The following is a 17,846-nucleotide window of genomic DNA, read 5'->3' as shown; positions in this document are numbered from 1 at the left end:
ATGCTTACAGTGATCTTAGTCATTTCTAGCAAGCTAGTTCACCAAAGACCTTATCCATTCTCTACTGCCAGTACAGGTAATACAGAAAGATAAATGCTGGGCTGCCAGAAACCAGGCTGGTAATAAGAGAAGAGATGCTGATTTAAAATCCAACTGGCTTATCTCACTTTATGATTATGAAAAGTCTGCTTTCCCAACCAGCTCGATTATCAGTAAAGACACAGTGAGTAACTGGCACTGTGCTGCAGTAGCATTCAGCTGATAAATTAATTAAATATGCACAAATCAGCTGGCATATCAGAAGCAGAGTCACAGTAAGAAAACACTGTCGTATGATCAAGTGTGTCATACTTTGCAGATTAATCTCTCGCTTCTTTGCTCCAGCTTTGCTCCTGTATTTGTGCTGCAGGAAGCTATTGTGGCATTGAAACCATTGGCATTATATCACAATTAAAGGGTTTATTTTAATTTCTGGTGAAGGTAATACCTTAGGCTAATAAGTAACTAAGTTCACATCTTCCTCACCTTATTCACACAAGTAGTTGTATTTACTTGACTATGGCAGTTGTGATAAGTGGGATGAATAAGGGAATTGGCCACAGAGTGAGCATTTGATCACCTAAACCTCTTACAGTCCTGGCAGTACAGTTACACAATAACTGTAAATTAGAATCTGTTCTCTTATTCACTTGAGCTAAAATTGATGAGGTTGTATGAAAACAGAATTTGGTCCACCATAGTTTGGGCACTTTCCATCCCAGAACATCATTTTAGATGGAAAAGTGTTTGTATACTTATCTTTGATGCCGTAACTTTCTCTGTATCTCTACAATGAGAAGATCAAAGTTATATCCTATAAATGATATGCCAATATTTTGTGTATTTGAGTTATTTGATACTACTAAGTTATATGTTTTTATTATAAACTATGAAACATAATTAATATTTTAGCAGAGTTTCATATGACCTCTCTTACACTTTGTAAACCAGGAAAGTAGAAGCTGAAAACAAACATAGAATGTACATAGATATATAAGATGAGAATTTTTTTTATCCTCCAGAATGCACATTAACACAAAAGCAGGTGGAGGTTTTTGTTTTGTTTAGTTTTGTTGTTCTTGAAAGTTTTTTTTTTGTTTAGTTTTGTTGTTCTGGAGGGGGGGTGGTGTTGGTTTTGTTGTTGGCGTTTTTTGGTGGAGTTTTTGTTTGTTTGGGTATGTTTGTTCTACATCCCATAAAGTCGAAGTAACTCTTATAGGGTACACCGTAAACCTGGTGAGCTTATTACAATCAGAAGCTAACAATTCTTTCTTCTAATTCTAACATAGACCAATTGATGTTTTTGTTTTAAAGGATAGCTGATAATTTCTGTTTGTGCGAAGGATGCACTATACCCCGTTGGCTACTATATGAATTGTATATGGAAAGCTGCAGTCCAGAGCCCAAGTATCGAGTAAATCCAGCCACTCTTGGAAAGGTACAGAATAGATAGGATGTATAAGATAAGAAGCAGAGATATCTGAACAGAAAATCTGTTCATCAAATACACATGTCAAAAGAGATTAAGTAACAGAGAAGAATGAATATTTTCTTCTGGTAAGATCTGATGCAGGCAATGTTACACTAGAGAAAAGAATTTTCTTTGTGGTGGACTTTACTTTCTTCAAGGAACTGGTGTATGTTGTACTACAAAAGATTTCTTTTGACAATATATTTTTTAAAGTTTACCAGGGTAAACAGTGCAAGGTTAATAAACCCATCCTGAGGAGTTGATTCTTCTGTTTTTAGAAGACCCCCTGTGATTATTGTTACACAATCGTATACTTCTCGTTTTAAATATACTTACAAAGATTTTTTTTTCCCTCCAATCATGCTAAAAAAGTTGTTATGGAATCATGTAAGCAAAACAAATGCAGATGTAAAACCCAATCTCCTCCAAACAGTCCCACTTTTCCACTGCATGGAAATTGATAGAACCCACAGAGCAACTGCCGCTTAGAGATTCCAGCTGCAACAAACACTCATAGCTATTCAATTTTATTTAAGAAATTAAGGAGGGCAGAATGCCTTGTGATTATTAATTGGTCAAGCCTTTTTGTTCAGATTTTCCTTTTTTTTCTCATGATTTTGTTCTACTAGTGTTCACGTTAGGAGCTACTAAGCATTGTTTTAATACAAAGCCAATATAGTTTAAGTAAAAGTTGTACCTGAAATCAATTCCACTTATGCAGATAACCTCATTTTAGGAATAATTTATCTCAATTCAGCTGAATCTAATATGTTTGGGTTTTTTTTACTGGATAAGTTATATCATTCTTACTTAAGATCTGAATGAGTGATCCAGGGTGATTTATTACCATAGCTTAATGGATCATCAACTAAGCCCATGGGTAGAATTTGTTTGGTTTGGTGCAGATGCCTGCTATGAAGCCACTCATCTTAAAATCTCTTGGTAGCCAATGGAGTACATAGGATTCCTCACACCCTAAATGAGTCATTTCAGGCAGCTGAGAGGAATTGTGCATTGGAACTGCCTGTTGGTTTTTGGTGTGTGTTTTTTTTTTCTTCATTGACTACTGAGTCTGCAGGGATTAGCTTAGACAGCTATACCTTCCAGCTGCATAGGTAAGATTAATCCTATCCTGCTTGCACACTTTCAGGTGCTCCAGCATGATTGAGTTGCCATCTCTAAGCTAAGCATTCTTGTGGTTTAAGTTAATACGTTTTACTTTTAAGTTGGTACAAGCATGGATGAAGCGTGAGTCTGGTCATGCAGAAGAGCTTAGCTGATGAGCCATAGCCACTATAGGTTGGTGCTTGCAAATGTTTGCTTACAGCCTTAACTGACCCAGTGTCTTGCAGTGCAAATTAACACATCCCAAGTGAGCAAGCCAGGGTACAGATCCCCAGGGGTTTGAAATGGTCTGTACTTCTACATCAGGAGATGGCATTGTGAAGCAAGAGGCTGAGGAGGGAAGGAATTGCAGAAACCCTGGTTTGAACTAAAGGTGCACATGTAATTAGTTACCACAGCCTAGCTAATGGGCTGAGCTATTAATAATTCATCAAGCTGTAGTAACCTGACCACATAACATGAGTGGGAACTGTAACGACTTTTGTAGTCAAGCTCTGTGTGAATCAAACCGTGGTATTTTAAGACACTGGTTAGCTCATCTGCTCTATCCCTCTACCCAAATGCACCACCACCTCTGTAGAAGAGATGGTGAGAAGAAGTATGTATCTCATACCATGAAAACCCTGTTTTCACAGGCTACTTTATTTGGCATTATGCTTAAACACCAGCTTGAGAAAGCAGACAGTGGGGGTGAGTGAGCACAGAAATACGCAAAGAACAGAGCCACTCCAGCACCATTAAAACTGGAGATGCATGGTAGTGTGAGCTGGGGAAATCTGCCCTTTAGCAGGCCAGCAAAGTGCACTTTGCACAGAGTTCAAGTTTTGTGCTTGCTGGACAGGCTCTCCTCACTCTTTGCTAGAGCTGTGTTCCTGCTGCATAAGGAATGTTAGCTCCAGCTGTCCTGCGCATGAGCTGTCACAGGACAGCTCATGCACAATAATCATAGTGAAGTGGATTATTACCCTCACAGGATTTTATTACTCTATAGGGCCTAACCTTGACAAACACTGCATGACCTTAGTTCTCTTTTCAACACTGAGGTGGTCAGAAGAGTGTTTGCAGCTTGATGATTCAAGCCTTTTTAAAGAAAGTCAGGTCCTATTCTGCAAGTACTCCTTACAAAAGTAAGCAAGTAGGCAAAGGCCCTTATGTATGCTCTACTCAAATAAGCAAGGCTTGCAGAACCAGCAGAGTACTAGACAATCATGGTACCTTCAAGTTCCCCTATTTGATATGCTCACCCAACTCGTTCCTACCTTTGGGATCCTAAGTTCAATGCAACAGTTGCCATTTAAGAGGAAAGAACAGATATTGGCCTGCAAAGAATGGAAAGCAAAAGAAGCGATTAATGAGAACAAAACATAGCAGATATGGTTTTGTGTTTTAGAGTTAATTTGCCAAATGTCTCTAATATTCTGTTTGTTTTTCCAGCTTATTCGGTTAGTTTTTCCAGGTCTAAGGACAAGAAGGCTGGGCAAAAGAAGGAATGCCAGGTATTTGCTTTGCTTCCTTTATTTAGATAAGCTATTTAACTGTTCTAATAAAAATTTTAAATGGGTGAATATTCTGAATTTTTGGTTGCAAATCTGCAATACGTTGCAATATCCAGAGTGATTTGTGATGTCACCAAGTACATTAAAATGCAGTTAATTTCACAAAAATCACATCATCAGAGCTTCTTTGGTAGGGCATGAATTCCAGATCAGACTGGTTTTTAAAAAATAGTTTTCAGTTTGTAGTGGCTATTATAGCACAGCTTGCATGAGGCATCTGCCAGACATCACAAACTTACTCAGAGCTCTTGAGACACAAGGTCAGGAAAGCCTAGCTCCAGGAGGTACGGGGGTGGCAGCTGTGATTAATGTCTGTGTTGTGCTTCTCATCTTTGCACATATCTGTGGAGTGACACTATGTGTAAAGGTGGTCAACGGAAATGTCCTAAACAGTTTTAAACCATTTAAATCAGAACGTCTCAGACCCTCCTCCTGCATTCCTTTCTTCTCCCTCTTCTCTCTTCTTCTAGAGCACAGAGGATAATACTTTTTCATTGATTCAACATAAAGACTTATAATCGCACTCTAAATGTCCTTAATGGAAAAAAGAATGTTTTAAGGGCATTAAGACACAGTAATTTTACAAGCATTTTGAGTAGCTGTCAAGTGCCAACTTTGAGACTGACATGCCCTTACTTGATTTGCAATTTTTCACCACTAGTCTGAACCTGCCTTCAGGTTGATCCAGTGAGATACCTTATTTTGGGAGTGCCTCACCACAGACACTTCTAGGCTTCACCTTGCAGCTGACAGGTTTTGGGACAAGGCGTGATAGCTCCCAGCCTCCACGCTCTCACTTCCTTCAGCAGAAGGTTACCCTCTGCTGGCTGCTGGTGGCCTCAAGCTGCTGCGTTGCTCCCCTGGCTTCTCGGTGACTCATCCCGGGAAGAGCCAAATGGGTAAGAGGAGTGGCGATTCTGACTGCTGCTGACAGAGGTCAGGATAAACCTTAGTGAAGGTGTGAAGGTTTCTGAGGTTTTACCTTGCTATGACATGGGTCTACAAGAAAGCCAGAGAGGGATTTTTCACAAGGGCATGTGGTGATAGGACAGGGAGTAACGGCTTTAAAATAAAAGAGGGCAGGTTTAGGTTAAATGTAAGGAAGAAGCTCTTTACTTTGAGGTGGTGAGGCCCTGGAACAGGCCACCCGGAGAAGTTATGGATGTCTGTTCCCTGCAAGCATTCAAGGCCAGGCTGGATGGTACTCTGAGCAGTCTGGTCTAACTAAAGATGTCCCTGCCCATGGCAGGGTGGTTGGAACTAGATGGTCTTTAAAGTGCTTTCTAACCCAAATCCTTCTGTGCTTCTATGATACTATGACCAGTGACAGGCCATCCAGTCCCTAAGCTATTGTGAATGATCAGAAACACTGTGCTAAATAACTAAACTTCCATAGGGATACAGGGACCTCTGTTAGCTGACACTTTGGTCCCTGACTTCAACAAACCATCCTTTATCTGTTGCATGCCATTCACTGACTTTGTTGTTTAGAAGACAGTGTTATTCCAGAGCAAAAACTGTTAAAAATTTGTTTGTAAAGAGCTTCTGCAATTATATTCTGTAGGAGTGTAACAGGTTCTGTTATCCGAAAACACAGAAGTGAGGGAAAAGTAACACACAAAACTCTGGGTTGAGATAAAAGGAGTTGAGATTAAAAAAAATTGCTGAGCAAAACAGATAATAATAATACAATGCACAATTACCTCAGCTAATAATATAATGCACAATTACCTTAGTTTGTCCTATTTGCAGAAACAAAAGTGCAGCATAGAATCATAGAGAATCAACCAGGTTGGAAGAGACCTCCAAGATCATCCAGTCCAACCTAGCACACAGCCCTATCCAGTCAACTAGACCATGGCACTAAGTGCCTCATCCAGGCTTTTCTTGAACACCTCCAGGCTCGGTGCCTCCACCACCTCCCTGGGTAGCCCATTCCAATGCCAATCACTCTCTCTGTGAAGAACTTCTTCCTAACGTCCAGCCTGTACTTTCCCTGGCACAACTTGAAACTGTGTCCCCTTGCTCTGTTGCTGGTTGCCTGGGAGAAGAGGCCAACCCCCACCTGGCTACAATGTCCCTTCAGGTAATTGTAGACATACAACTTCAGGTAGTTGTAGCATAAAATAGGAAAGCAGTAGCATAAATCAGAAAAGCAGGGAACCAGCCAATTCCCACCCTTCTCACCACTATTCCCACAGAAAGAGCCAGCACCCAAAACCTGGAACCCAAAGAAGCAACCAGAACAGGAGTTCTCTTATATCACAATCTGAACTTCAAGCCCGTGATTCTTTGCTCCAGCCAGCACTTTCATTTTGAAGCTGGCATGAGGCAGGATAGTTTTGAGTAGCAACAGCAAGTATTCAATTTAACCCATGACATGGGGAAAAGAAATTCTCAACAGAAATTAAAAAAAATAAATAAATATAGCTTTTTTCACTTGTTTTTTTTTCCTGTTGGTTTAATAGAATAATCATCTGCTTTCAAAGGAGTATTAGGAATTATTTGCTGACTTGTTGAGAATCATATGGTTATCAGTTAATGCTTTTTGCTTATTTAATTCATTTTCTAGGTATCATTATGCTGGAATAGCCATCAGGGAGAATTCTTCCATTTATGCTCGTTATTGCTTTCTTCTGTCTGAAAAAGATTACCACAGGTTTGTTTTTTTCACAATGTTTTAATCATCAAACATGACATGACAGTCTATATATTATCTGTACATAAATGTCTGTAAATCATTTGTTGAACAATGACAACAGTATCACACTTTTATTATTATTATGCATATGTCGCAGAGGGGGATTCTGCCACCTGCACCAATTGTGGCAGAGGGGAGAAATTAACTGGTGTGAGATAATATTCTAAACAAATATATATTTATTAACATCAATATTTTGAACTCTTGCCACCCCCAACCACTGAACTTTAATATTAATATGAATCTACACGGTCATGGAGGACATTATGGGAATATTTCAAACAGGAACTTGTTAATAACTAGCATACATTCAAACTATAAACAGAGAGAGTTTTCTCTGTGGTTTAATGCCGCTTGGGGTCATATACTACTTGCCCAGCAGGTGGGCTGAAAGCTCTTTCTGCTCTGTGGAAGAGGCAATAGAAATTACAGAGGCATTAAAGCATATACAAGTGTCCAATTCTTCAGGGTCTGTGCCTGTGGACTTTGAGGCTGGAGTCCTCCAGCTGCAGGGGAAATAGTCTCTGACCTTGTGCCACTGGTTTCTTCTGGATGCTCTGTCCAAGGATTCTTAGGCAGGACCTTCAGGTGCAGAGGCAGGATGCCATGCTGCCTCAGCACGATGTAACGCTGGCTACTCAGGCCGATCGCATGCAGACAGCTGGGGTCTGCTTCCTGGTAACTCGTGGCAGTGGCGCACACCAGGTAATCATAAGGCAGCGGGCGTGCAATAGGATGCACAGCTGCACGGGAGTCTGAGCTCCGTAAAGGCAGGCATAAGTGAGCGCTGCAAGTATGTACGCAGGCAGGCAAGCAATGTGGGGGAGCAAGCACGTTCTTTACCTGTGTACCCCCATTCATTAAATGTGGGCCAAGATTAATGGCCCCTTGGCCACTAGAATGACCAATCAGGTTGGCAGTCAGCCATAATAGGCAAAAGCCACTGGCCTGGACCTTCCAAATATGGGAATCACACAGGCCTTACACTAGGCAGGCACGAGCTGGGTGTGTGGGGGCTTACACAATCAGGAGTCCTGGGCAGGCCAGACTTTATGGCACCAGGTCTGTTGTGCCCCTTTGTGCTTGTTTAATACATTTACCTCTGGTGCAGGCAGAAAAACATGTCCAGGCAAGGGAAGGTATACATAAGCCTATTTTTGGGCCTATGGGCCCTCCACAACAGCATACTGTGAAAGTGCTGTGCCATTAAGTGCTGCACCATAATAGAGAAGCTGTATTTTGGAAACATGCTCTACCTAATCCAGCTTCCTTGAACTGGACATTGGTTCCAGGTTAGGGTGGATCCCACCCCCGGTAGAATAAACTCACTACAACACGGATGTTTTGGAAAGACTGGGAAAATTGAAATTGTATTTCTTATAGCCTAAATATAACAGTATAAGGAGAAATAAACTACTAGAGAAATATAATAACCTTAGCAAAGATGGGGAAGGGGTCAAGCGGCAGCAAATCAGCAAAAGCAGCAACAACCAAAACAGCAGTGGGGGAAGATAGCAGCAGGTGCAGCTGAAGTCAGAAGCAGCCAGGGGAAGCTATAAGCTGTGCTTCCAGACATAAAGCTCTTGATGCTTCAATGAAATTATATTAACCTCTCCTCTCAGAGATTCTACTTCTAAGTTTCTCTGTTCTGAATGTTTTTATGTCTGAGCTAGAAATCTAGCTCAAACAGCCACAATATTTTAGCCATGAGAATCCTAAGAGCAGGAACTCATGCCAAACCTAAAAGAAGAGCTTAGTAAACTGAGGAAAGGAAGGGAAATGCTGTCACTCTGACACTCTGTAACAGTTTTACACTGGTTTAAAATGCACAGGAGAAGGAAAATAGGTGCAGCCTATGCATTAGACTTTGGAGACTAGGGTTATATCATCACACTCTTACAGACTTTAATGTGCACATGGATAAATTCTGTACTTTGGTTTCCATTCTTTCATAGATAGATATAGTATTTTTGTGTAGCATGAATGTTAGAGGGATAAAAGTCAGCCTATTAGGCTGTTCTACTGATGCTAAAAGTGTTTCAGCATCTGTGATATTTTATATTACAGTTACTTAACCTCATGCCCTCTAAAGCCATGGGAAAATTATACCCATAGCTTTATTGCCTTTCTCCACAGGGTATATAGCTGAGCAGTGTGGCAGAAGTCCATAGAGTGACACCAATAACATATGGGACAGGGCAGAGGATCGGGTTCAAACGGCAGTTGGTTGTTGTGAGACCAAACTAATTATTCATAGGTAACTCAAGGCTCATTTCCCACAAAATGACTGAAGTGATAAGCCTTGATACCCATGCACCCACTAAAAACAGAACAGGTCTAAGATTTGACATCTGTAACGAGGAAGGCCAGGCTGGGCGGGGCTCTGGCCAGCCTGATCCCTGCCCATGGCAGGGGGGTTGGAACTAGATGATCCTTGTGGTCCCTTCCAACCCTGACTGATTCTATGGTTCTATGGCTTCTGCTGAAGTAACATTGGCTGAGTCTCTGCTGGTCTTTCTGTCAGGCCAAGAAAGGTATTTTCCTGCAACATCCCTTGAAAGCAGTCATCTTGCTGGATGTGATAGGAAGGACATTGAGATGCTTGAGTGTGTCCAGAGAAGGGTGACGAGGCTGGTGAGAGGCCTTGAGCACAGCCCTACGAGGAGAGGCTGAGGGAGCTGGGATTGTTTAGCCTGGAGAAGAGGAGGCTCAGGGGTGACCTTATTGCTGTCTACAACTACCTGAGGGGAGGTTGTAGCCAGGGGGAGGTTGTTCTCTTCTCTCAGGTGGCCAGCACCAGAACGAGAGGACACAGCCTCAAGCTGCGCCAGGGGAGATTTAGGCTGGAGGTGAGGAGAAAGTTCTTCACTGAGAGAGTCATTGGACCCTGGAATGGGCTGCCCGGGGAGGTGGTGGAGTCGCCGTCCCTGGAGCTGTTCAAGGCAAGGTTGGACGTGGCACTTGGTGCCATGGTCTAGCCTTGAGCTCTGTGGTAAAGGGTTGGACTCGATGGTCTGTGAGGTCTCTTCCAACCTTGGTGATACTGTGATACTGTGATACTGTGATACTGTGATACTGTGATACTGAGTGCTGCTAGTTCCGGTCGCAGGAGAGCTGAGGGAGAACTGACCGAGTGCACTTGTGGCTCACTTTCCTCCCAGGGCAGCAACATGAGGAAAAGTTACAAAAAGTAAGAGGAACCAAAGAAGTGATGTTGACTAAGCCTGTAACAGGTGCAGAAATGAGGTGTTCAGCCGCTGGTGGGAGCCACAAGCAGAGCTGTTGTCCTCGGCCCCCTGCAGGGAAATCAGGCCTGTGCTGCTGGGGTGGGGACCGTGCTACAGGCCACGCTTAGCTGTAGGGGAGCTGCGGCGCCGGCTGCAGGCCTCGCTCTGCTTCTCCAGCAGCTGCTAGAGGGGCCTGCCCGGACACCTGCTCCTCAAAATCTGTGTTTCATTTGCTCAAACCAAGGAAAAGGAGCTGCACTCGTAGGAACAGACTGACATCAAGCAGTCATCTGCTGATCTTGGTCTGGTTTCTTGAATCATAGAATCATAGAATCAACCAGGTTGGAAGAGACCTCCAAGATCATCCAGTCCAACCTAGCACCCAGCCCTATCCAGTCAACTAGACCATGGCACTAAGTGCCTCATCCAGGCTTTTCTTGAACACCTCCAGGGACGGTGACTCCACCACCTCCCTGGGCAGCCCATTCCAGTGCCAATCACTCTCTCTGGCAAGAACTTCCTCCTAACATCCAGCCTAGACTTCCCCCAGCACAACTTGAGACTGTGTCCCCTTGTTCTGTTGCTGGTTGCCTGGCAGAAGAGACCAACCCCACCTGGCTACAACCTCCCTTCAGGTAGTTGTAGACAGCAGTGAGGTCCCCCCTGAGCCTCCTCTTCTCCAGGCTAAACAACCCCAGCTCCCTCAGCCTCTCCTCAGAGGGTTTGTGTTCCAGGCCCCTCACCAGCTTTGTTGCCCTTCTCTGGACACGCTCCAGCACCTCAACATCTCTCTTGAACTGAGATAACTTGTCAGATTAAAAAGCAAAACAAAACAACAAAACCCAACAAAAATCCAATTAAAGATGAGATCACATTCAGAAAAAGATCACATTTCTAGCTGCAATGAAAAACTTTTCTCTACAAAATTATATCATCTGATGCTTCTTTCATTTAGGATGTTTCTAAGAAGTCACTAACTTGTTGTGCAAAGTTAGAAAGCTGAAATTAGGTATTCTGCTAGTTTGAGCCTAGCTAGAATGTTTTGGTGAGATGAACTAGATTACAGGCTGTGGAAGGAAAACAAGGCTGATGTCTACCTCACTCATAGGCTTGCTGGGATGTATAAGAACAAGAATCCAAACATAGATAGGGCACTTCTGCTGGGGAGCTCCAAGCTGCATTTCTCTCTCTAGCCTCTCTGCCATTTCTCTGACTAATCCGCTTTGCTTCCTAACCCCATGGCCAAACCTCCATTCTTCCTTGGGACTGGGGTAAGGTTGAGAGGGGTAGGGGGAAGGTGAAGGGGTGGTTGGAAGCCCCTCCTGGGGACTCAGGTTTCTGGGAGGGGAGTTGTGTTTCTGTATTACCTTTTACCTTGTATATTTCTGTATATAACTGTATATGTTGCAAATATCTGCTTGTATATTGTGCTAAGCTGTAAATATAAGCTTCATTCAAATTTCCAGAGCCAGCTGAGTCTAGTCTGGGTGATTTCCAAAGTGGGGGGCGGGGGGAACACCCAAACCATCACATGTGTTTCCATTCTCAACACAGGCACAAGTCCCTGTTCCAAACCACCATGCAGGCCTGCAACATGTGGGCAGCTGAGTGTCAGAATTATTTGTCTGATTGATTAGGGACAGCAGGGGGAAAAAAATAAAGGAAAACAGGGAAAAAAAGGACAAAACAGCCAGAGAAGTATGAATGGTACAACTCTCAAAGAAATAATTAGGTCACATGCAAAATTAGCGGCAGGTTCAACCAAATAAGTGAGGGTTTTTCCCATCTGCATTTGCTTTTGTACATTCTTTGTGAAAACTAGGAACAGGTTAGGAAATACCTCACCTTTACTCTCCTTTCTGTAGACTTCAGTACTTTTTGAAATCAGAATTACTTTTTCACGATCCATTGACATTGATAAAGCCAGCAATAATAAATTCTGGATTTTTTTTTTCCTATTAGAAAAAGAATAATGAAAACTTAAAAGAGTTTTCTACTTGCAAGAGCACATTTTGTTCTTCCAGAGGTAATCACATAATTGCATATATATTGCAGTATTTCATCCATAACATCTCAATTCTTGAAAATGTGTTGGTGTGGAAATTTCCAAATTATAGTGAAGAAGATTTTTTAATACACTGTTTCAGTGCAGTCCAAATGCTGGTCTGTGGACCAGTTTATTCTAATGGAATATATTTCTCTGTCTTGTTTCCATTTCCCTATGTCAGATACATGGGATATCCGTCCGAGTAGTGAACATGTCCTAAACAACTATTGCTCCCTCCCATGTCTGAATAGAGTCCAATATGCAGATGTTTTTCTGTTGCTCCTATCTGAAAGGATAGCAGAGCCTGGAGCCTGTCCTCAGCTAGGCATCTACCCAGCCTGGTGACTGATGCAGAGAGGAATGGTTTAAAAGCTAAGATCTGTCTCTCTAATTGCAGAAAGCAATATTTCTCGACCATATTGAGATAGTCAACTGGTATTTGCTGGTAGTAAGGAACTAGTAGTTGCTGGTAGTGAGGACCTAGACTAGTGACAGATCTAGCAGGTTGGGAGCTATGCTTGTTGGTGTCATAGAAATGGTAGTAAGATTATAATGGTGTGCCTTTGACTAGAAAGAAGAAATTTGTCTTTTTTCCAGTTATTTGGGCCTTGGACATATTGGTTGCCTGGGCTGGAATGTGCTTCTGTGAGAAGTAATGAGGATACTATTATACAGCACTTGTGAACTGGTTAATTTAGAAATCTTGGGGTTTTTTTAAGATAAATGTACTACTACTCTGATGATGATGCTATGAAAGTTGCGTATAAAAACACAACCGTAATCAGTGGGGTCTCCAGAGATTTAATGGAATATGGTATTTACTGATTTGCATTATGATAAGGTGCCCTTTAGGAAGGGAGGGTTTCTATAGGAGCTTTGAGGACAAGCTCTCCCTAAAAATGGGACTTGCTCTGGCTTGGAGTACAGTGTTTTAAAAATGCCAGCTAATTTTGCTTTCATAACAGTTAATTTATGATTCTAATAAGAGAAAGTTTGAGGTTCATTTTAGTGATGAAAATCAACAAATTTTTAATAAAAAATCTGATATAACAAATTAGCTTTTCTAATCTGACAGTCAACAGCATGTGCATTCACCACCCGCCCTCCTTTCCTTTTTCCTTTGTCCTTTCCTTTCACCTCTTCTGTTAGTCTTTTTGTCATCCCCACCATTCTTTTTCCCATTTTAGCTCTAGTTCCCACGCTGTAGCATCATACAAACTCTGCAAAAGATATGGTGAAAGTCCTTGTGATTTTGCTGTCACCCACTTCTCTCACCCACCGCCTCTTTTGTGTGTCCTGTCTTTACCCAGGCGCAGCTCTTCAGGGGAAGCAAGCAGCTCTGCTTGGCAACTGAACACTTTTGCAGGCACTAGGTGAGTCCAAACCCCGTTTACTAACCATGGGAGCACACAGATGTTAGCTTTTCATAGTTATTTACACTTAATCATCACTGAGCTCCCAGCTGGCTGTTGGGGTGCAGGACCCATGCAGTACCCCTCTCACACCTCGCCATCCCCATGATGCAGAGAGAGGGGGGAGCCAGCCCGACGTGGGAGCCAGCCCACTGGAGGAGAGCGATGCTGATATGTGTTGCCATAGTAGCAGCAGCAGAAGATACAGCTGGCCGCCTTCTCAGGGAAAGCAGGAGCTGAAAAATACTCATTAATTTTGTTTCACAGGCTTTAGAAATCTGCAGGAAGGACCCATTTGAAAGAAACGTTATGAAACATCTCTGCTTACACGTTCTTCCCTTTGTTCAGCCACCAACACTAAAATGTCATTAGTATTACCAAACTATCCAATATCCCTGTTGTGTCCTTTTGGCCAGCTGGTTTAGTTCTTTCATTGAAGCATCACCTTCGTGGCAGAGAGTAGTGAAAGAGGGAAAGGTACTTTTTCAGATAGCAAGGGTCAGTCCTGTGGACAGCAGAGATGTAAGAGGAGGCATTTTCAGTGGCTTGAATTTCCAAGCAGATAAGCCGTTACATGTTGTGCTCTGTGCCTTCAGAACATATGATGGTACTCTGGTTTATAATACTTCACAGCAGTGAAACCCAGCAGCCAGAATCTGAAGAGATAGCCTGAGTGTTGGCAGTCATCAGTGGAAGCACATTTTCTACAAAGGCCCTGCCTGTCACCCTTCAAAACAGCTAAGTCCAAAAGGCCTCTGAAGTTTTAAATGCCTTCACAGACAGTGAGCAGGTGTCAGCAGCAGATGGGGGCTTGTTTGGAGGAATGCAACCCTCACAGTATGTCCCTGTTACTAGCAATATTGTCTCTCCATCCTGTAGGATTAGCCTCAGCAAAACAGGTAGGGAATGGTAAAGCAAGAAAGCAGCCTGTTGTGCTCGTGTCCCTGGCTTTTCAATCCAGTGGTCAAGCGTTTGCAGATCGAGTTGAATTTTGACCATGTGGAACATCATGGCAGGCTTGCAAAGTAAATGGGGAACAATGGGAGGGAAAATGCTGTCTAAACTGAAACAGGGTGCAGAAACTGGAATTACTGTGAAATCAAAGCATGTGGATAATTATATTTTCATTATTTGCATCTTTATAATTATTACTAACAATTTCAAATGAACTGCAACTACAAATACAGTATCACAGTATCATCAGGGTTGGAAGAGACCTCACAGATCATCAAGTCCAACCCTTTACCACAGAGCTCAAGGCTAGACCATGGCACCAAGTGCCACGTCCAATCTTGCCTTGAAGAGCCCCAGGGATGGCGACTCCACCACCTCCCCGGGCAGCCCATTCCAGTGTCCAATGACTCTCTCAGTGAAGAACTTTCTCCTCACCTCAAGCCTAAATTTCCCCTGGCACAGCCTGAGGCTGTGTCCTCTCGTTCTGGCGCTGGCCACCTGAGAGAAGAGAGAAACCTCCTCCTGGCCACAACCTCCCCTCAGGTAGTTGTAGACAGCAATAAGGTCTCCCCTGAGCCTCCTCTTCTCCAGGCTAAACAATCCCAGCTCCCTCAGCCTCTCCTCGTAGGGCTGTGCTCAAGGCCTCTCACCAGCCTCGTTGCCCTTCTCTGGACACACTCAAGCATTTCAATGTCCCTCCTAAAGTGGGGGGCCAGAACTGAACACAGTACTCAAGGTGTGGTCTAACCAGTGCAGAGTACAGGAGCAGAATGACCTCCCTGCTCCTGCTGACCACACCATTCCTGATGCAGGCCAGGATGCCACTGGCTCTCTTGGCCACCTGGGCACACTGCTGGCTCATGTTCAGGCGGGTATCGATCAGCACCCCCAGATCCCTTTCTGTTTGGCTGCTCTCCAGCCCCCATGATGTTGGTGCAAGGAGATGGAAAACATTGCACTGTTAAATGCCTAACACCTTGCCATCTTTATAGTGAATGGTTCAGTCTTATCATAAAATTAATAAAATTGGCCTTCAGACTTGGAAATCTTGGAGCTGCTGAATGACAGGAAAGTTTCTCAAACACAATGCTCCAGCCTAGTGCACTCTATGCAGTTTGAGCTCATTTTCTTACTAAATACATAATAAATTGGTGGTATTTTGAATGGGGTTTTCTGTTGTATTTTTTATCACAGTGGAAATGCCTGCAGTTCTGGAGATACAGCTGGTTACAAGAGCAAGAGCCAAGAAAAAGGAACAGTGAGTTTCAGATACATTAGAATGATAACAAAATGTCTGTCTGTTTAATTATAACTGCTATATAATATGTTCTGATGAAATATAGTTAACCCATCACCTTCTCCAAAATAATCTTTGCTTAATCCCACTAAGTACTTACTTCCCCCATTCCTGTTTCACCTGGTAGCTAAATATTTTTGTTATCTTAATGTCAACTCAAGTAATTTTATCTGTGCTGAGAGCGGAAATTGTGGCTGACAGCCCAGGTTTTGAATATTTGGGGAGTTAGTGGGGCATAACCTTCCTTGCCTGAGGCCCACAGTAACACACCCTCATACTGCTGAGCCAGTGTCTTTTCAATGCACTCAGAGTTTATTGTCACAATAAGTAATTAAATACTTGGAAATTATTAATAAAAAAAGAACACAACTCCTGCTCAGTGAAAAGGGCAGACATGAGGCTACCATATGGCATAAGTGTTCTGCCACAGGGTGGCTTGACACCGGGGTTGTTTGAAGTCAGCCAGCAGAGTGTGAGCAACAAACTTATGTGGACCAAAGTGAGGAAAAAAGGAGAGACTGGATGTCTTATTTTGACAGAGCACTTGAATGCAGTAATGAGTGCTCTCAAGTGGATGTAATGACAGCTGATGAGAAATGTGCTCTCACCCTGACAGCAGAGCCAACTATCTGCAGCCTTATTTAGAAGGTTACAACTATGACATGAGTGATATAGAAAATATATGTGGAAGATATGTACAGCATTAAATATTCACTGGTTATAAAATGAAAATCATGTACCATTTAAGATTTAAATATTTAGTCACCCATACTTCCTTCTTTCATCCCCTCCTGCTTTCTAAAAAAGAAGGGCAAGCATTCCTCTTAAGAAATATATTTTATTAAAATATCTACCCGGACAATCATGTTATACAATTTCAAGAATGTGCTTAATATTTTCAACAGAATTGATAATTGTGAAAATATTTAAATTATTTTTTGTTGTTCAAAATAAATTCTGATGCATTGAGAGCAAGAATTGGCACTGTTCTCCACCTGTCATCTATCTGAAGAATGAGCATGAGAGATTTCAGGACCCTTGGTCTGAATTCAGCAGATTCTTTCTTTGGGAGCAAGAGCTAAGGAGGAAATACCCCTGTGAAATGGTACGTTCAAATATTCAGCCATCGAGCAAGTTAGCTCTTTGTCTATGTGATCTTTTCGTACCCTCTTTTTGGTTACCTTCTCCAGGTTGTACTGCTTGCCAATGAGTATCACAGCCACTGTCAAGATGTTTTACACATGGTGAGAAAGGGTGAGCTTGACAAGGTATGGCTTTGCTTTAATAACCCTCATTCTGATGACAGCAAGCAATTCTATCAATAAATTTGCTTCTATGTTGCTTATTTACTTAATAGTTTCATCTAAGGTAAATGGTAATTTATAAACAAAAGGAATATACAGACAAATTATTTGGGAATTCTTAATCAACACAACATGTTCGAAGAATCTGAGTTTGTAAGCATATCCTGAGCACTCCTGGCACATCAACGAGTCTGAGCCCAGTACAAAACACAAAGCCACAGATGCATATATTTCATTATACCCACATATTCATGCCACATTTCTTTGTTTCTCTCTTCTTTCTTATGCTGCCTTGCAAGATTCAGCTTGCTGTTGCAGGACTCTTCCACTTAATGCTGGAGCCCAGCCAGGATGAGGCCAGGCAAAAAGGCCAGCTCCATTGCGTGTGTTGCTTTAATGCTCCTTGTGTGTGTTGCTTTAATGAATCACACTTCACACTTCATAAGTGTAGAATCAGTGAAAATTCATAAAGGACTTTGTGTGACAGGTGGAAGACTGTATCATGTCTTTCTGGAGGTCTCTGCAGCCTGAAAGCATAGCACTGATGTCCTCACCAGATGTGTGCCAGCTGTTCAAAAGCTATGATAGGCAGTTCTTCAAGGTACCATAGATACATTTGTGTGTTGTAATTATGTTACTATGTGTTCATGTCATTTTGGCAGTTCCACCTGAGGGGAAGGGCCAGCTGTTTCTTGTGTGCTGTACAATGGGAT

The 17,846-nt window shown here is 42.5% G+C and overlaps 1 protein-coding gene across 1 annotated transcript in view; it reads left to right on the top strand.

Annotated features, from left to right (window-relative positions):
- The first annotated feature begins 276 nt into the window (after positions 1–276).
- RFX8 (regulatory factor X8) overlaps positions 277–17,846 on the top strand; it is a 39,585-nt gene continuing 22,015 nt past the window's right edge. The window contains exons 1-10 of the mRNA XM_064142940.1: positions 277–314; positions 1,354–1,477; positions 4,070–4,131; positions 6,764–6,854; positions 12,267–12,286; positions 13,504–13,539; positions 15,727–15,790; positions 16,800–16,934; positions 17,020–17,097; positions 17,621–17,734. Of these exons, the coding sequence (XP_063999010.1) occupies positions 277–314; positions 1,354–1,477; positions 4,070–4,131; positions 6,764–6,854; positions 12,267–12,286; positions 13,504–13,539; positions 15,727–15,790; positions 16,800–16,934; positions 17,020–17,097; positions 17,621–17,734 (762 nt within the window). The remainder of the gene's footprint in view (positions 315–1,353; positions 1,478–4,069; positions 4,132–6,763; positions 6,855–12,266; positions 12,287–13,503; positions 13,540–15,726; positions 15,791–16,799; positions 16,935–17,019; positions 17,098–17,620; positions 17,735–17,846) is intronic.

The sequence above is a fragment of the Pogoniulus pusillus genome, chromosome 5, assembly GCF_015220805.1.
Source record: "Pogoniulus pusillus isolate bPogPus1 chromosome 5, bPogPus1.pri, whole genome shotgun sequence".
NCBI lineage: Eukaryota > Metazoa > Chordata > Aves > Piciformes > Lybiidae > Pogoniulus > Pogoniulus pusillus.
This window is presented reverse-complemented; position numbering and strand designations above follow the sequence as displayed.